General features: G+C 37.1%; 1 protein-coding gene across 1 annotated transcript; it reads left to right on the top strand.

Moving 5' to 3' along the window:
- The first annotated feature begins 343 nt into the window (after window positions 1-343).
- On the top strand, window positions 344-1,823 carry LOC307122984 (ras-related C3 botulinum toxin substrate 1-like). Its single transcript, XM_079811342.1, has one exon. The coding sequence runs from the start codon at window positions 346-348 to the stop codon at window positions 922-924; it is 579 nt and encodes a 192-aa protein (XP_079667468.1). The 5' UTR covers window positions 344-345; the 3' UTR covers window positions 925-1,823.
- The last annotated feature ends 202 nt before the right edge of the window (window positions 1,824-2,025 follow it).

The raw sequence follows: 2,025 nt of genomic DNA, 5'->3' as shown, positions 1-2,025 counted from the left end.
ACACAAGAACTACAAGAACTGACTTCAGCCACAGCTTTAGATGAAAACAACTGAAGATAAAAGAAGACATTAAATCTCTGAAGATCTCAGCAGAGGAGGATTAAACAACTCCACAAACAGCATTACCAGCTTCACACATTACTAACTAGACTGACTTTACTTCTGTCAGACAACTACAGAAGCTCTTATCGAGAATTAACAGAGGTTTAGATGTTGATGTTTGGTTGTGAAATCGTTTCTGTGTTGAATCTCTGTTGTTGAATTGTGAAGGGCTGGTTATTCTGGTCTGAGCAGCTTTTCACAGGATTCACAGGAAACGTTGTGTTTTACAGTAAGCGAACACAGATGCAGGTCATAAAGTTTGTGTTCGTTGGGGACAGCGCGGTTGGAAAAACATGCCTTCTGATCAGTTACCTCAGCAATGTTTTTTCAGGGGAATACATTCCCACTGTGTTTAAGACCGATTCTCTCTCTGTTATGTTCAATGGGAATCCCGTAAACCTGGACTTTTGGGATACAGCAGGAAAAGAGGATTTAGACAGGGTTCGACCACTTTCCTACCATGACGCGGATGTGCTTTTGATCGCATTCTCTCTTGTGGATCCAGACTCGTTTGAGAGTGTCCGTGAAAGGTGGTTTCCAGAGGTCAGACATCACTGCCCCAACACTCCGATCATTCTAGTCGGGACTAAACTTGATCTGACAGACAACAAGGACACCATTGAAGAGCTGAAAGAGAAGAAACAAACCCCCATCACCTACAATCAAGGTCTGGCTATGGCTGAAGAGATAGGAGCTGTGAAATATCTGGAGTGCTCAGCATTAACACAGATGGGCCTAAGTTGTGTGTTTGAAGAAGCTGTCCATGTGGTCCTGTGCCCGTCTCCAGAGAAGAAAAGAGAGAGAAAGTGTTTCATTTTCTGAACTGAATGGACACACAATCTGAGCCCAACTGAGAGGAGAACATGAGGCGGGGACGATAGCAAGACGTGCTAGGCAGTTTTATTTAATCTATTTAACTATTGTTTAAAAATGACTATATGGCTGGCTTAAAATGAAAATTAAAAATCAGACATAATTACTAGAGGCAACAATAATAATCAAAAGGTGAACACTTATTAATAAGCAATTTAATAAATGTTTATTGTTTAAGTATTATTAATTAAACATATTGCTATAAATATTAATTTCCACGTTGGGTTCATTTTAAGCAAGCAATACAGCAATTTTTAAACAATAGTTGAGTTACATAAAACTGCCCAGAAGGTTGGGCAAACATTTAACCCAACCGCTGGGATAAAACAACCCAATTCCTGGGTTTGTCCATTTTTAATCCAGCATTTTAGAGTGTTGTGCATTCTGTGAATATTTACCATGTGTAGGAAAATGGTGTGTAGCTTCAACATTTATGTAGTTCTGTAGTTGAAATCATCAATAATTGCTGTTCCTGTGTGGAAATTGGGAACATTTGATTTATTACATTGGTGAAATTCTACAAATCAAGTCTCCTGTCCAAAACCACTGTGCCAGTTTCAACAGTCACACATAACAATGATTTGCAAAAGTGTACTAATCATGTATTTAAGTCAGTCGTTCCAAGATAAGACTCAGGCTGTATAACTCCTGTAATAGTGCTGATGCTAAGACCAACTCTGTTCTTGTTAACACATTTATTCAGTGTATTCTGCCTGGGTCTGGTCAACACAAATTTACAAAGCAAACAAATCAAATGTTCAAAAGCAATACAGTCTCAACAACACAACAGAAATGCTCCTGACCACTAGAGGACAGTGTTGACATAAAAATATCATGAAACAACTTCGTACTTCATTTAGTGTTTGTCTGGTTTTTAATGTATTACATGAATTATGAGTCATGTTATCTATCATTCATGATAACTAATGCTAATATATTGATTATATATTTATTCATATAACTTCAACAATTTAATCAGATTTTCTAGTTTTTTTTTTCCTTTTTTTTAGCACAACCACTGCTAAATTATATAATCTACATAATACAAAA

The sequence above is a fragment of the Gobio gobio genome, assembly GCF_949357685.1.
Source record: "Gobio gobio genome assembly, chromosome: 3".
Taxonomy (NCBI): domain Eukaryota; kingdom Metazoa; phylum Chordata; class Actinopteri; order Cypriniformes; family Gobionidae; genus Gobio; species Gobio gobio.
The sequence above is the reverse complement of the archived record's forward strand: the minus strand, read 5'-3'. Positions and strand labels throughout refer to the sequence as shown.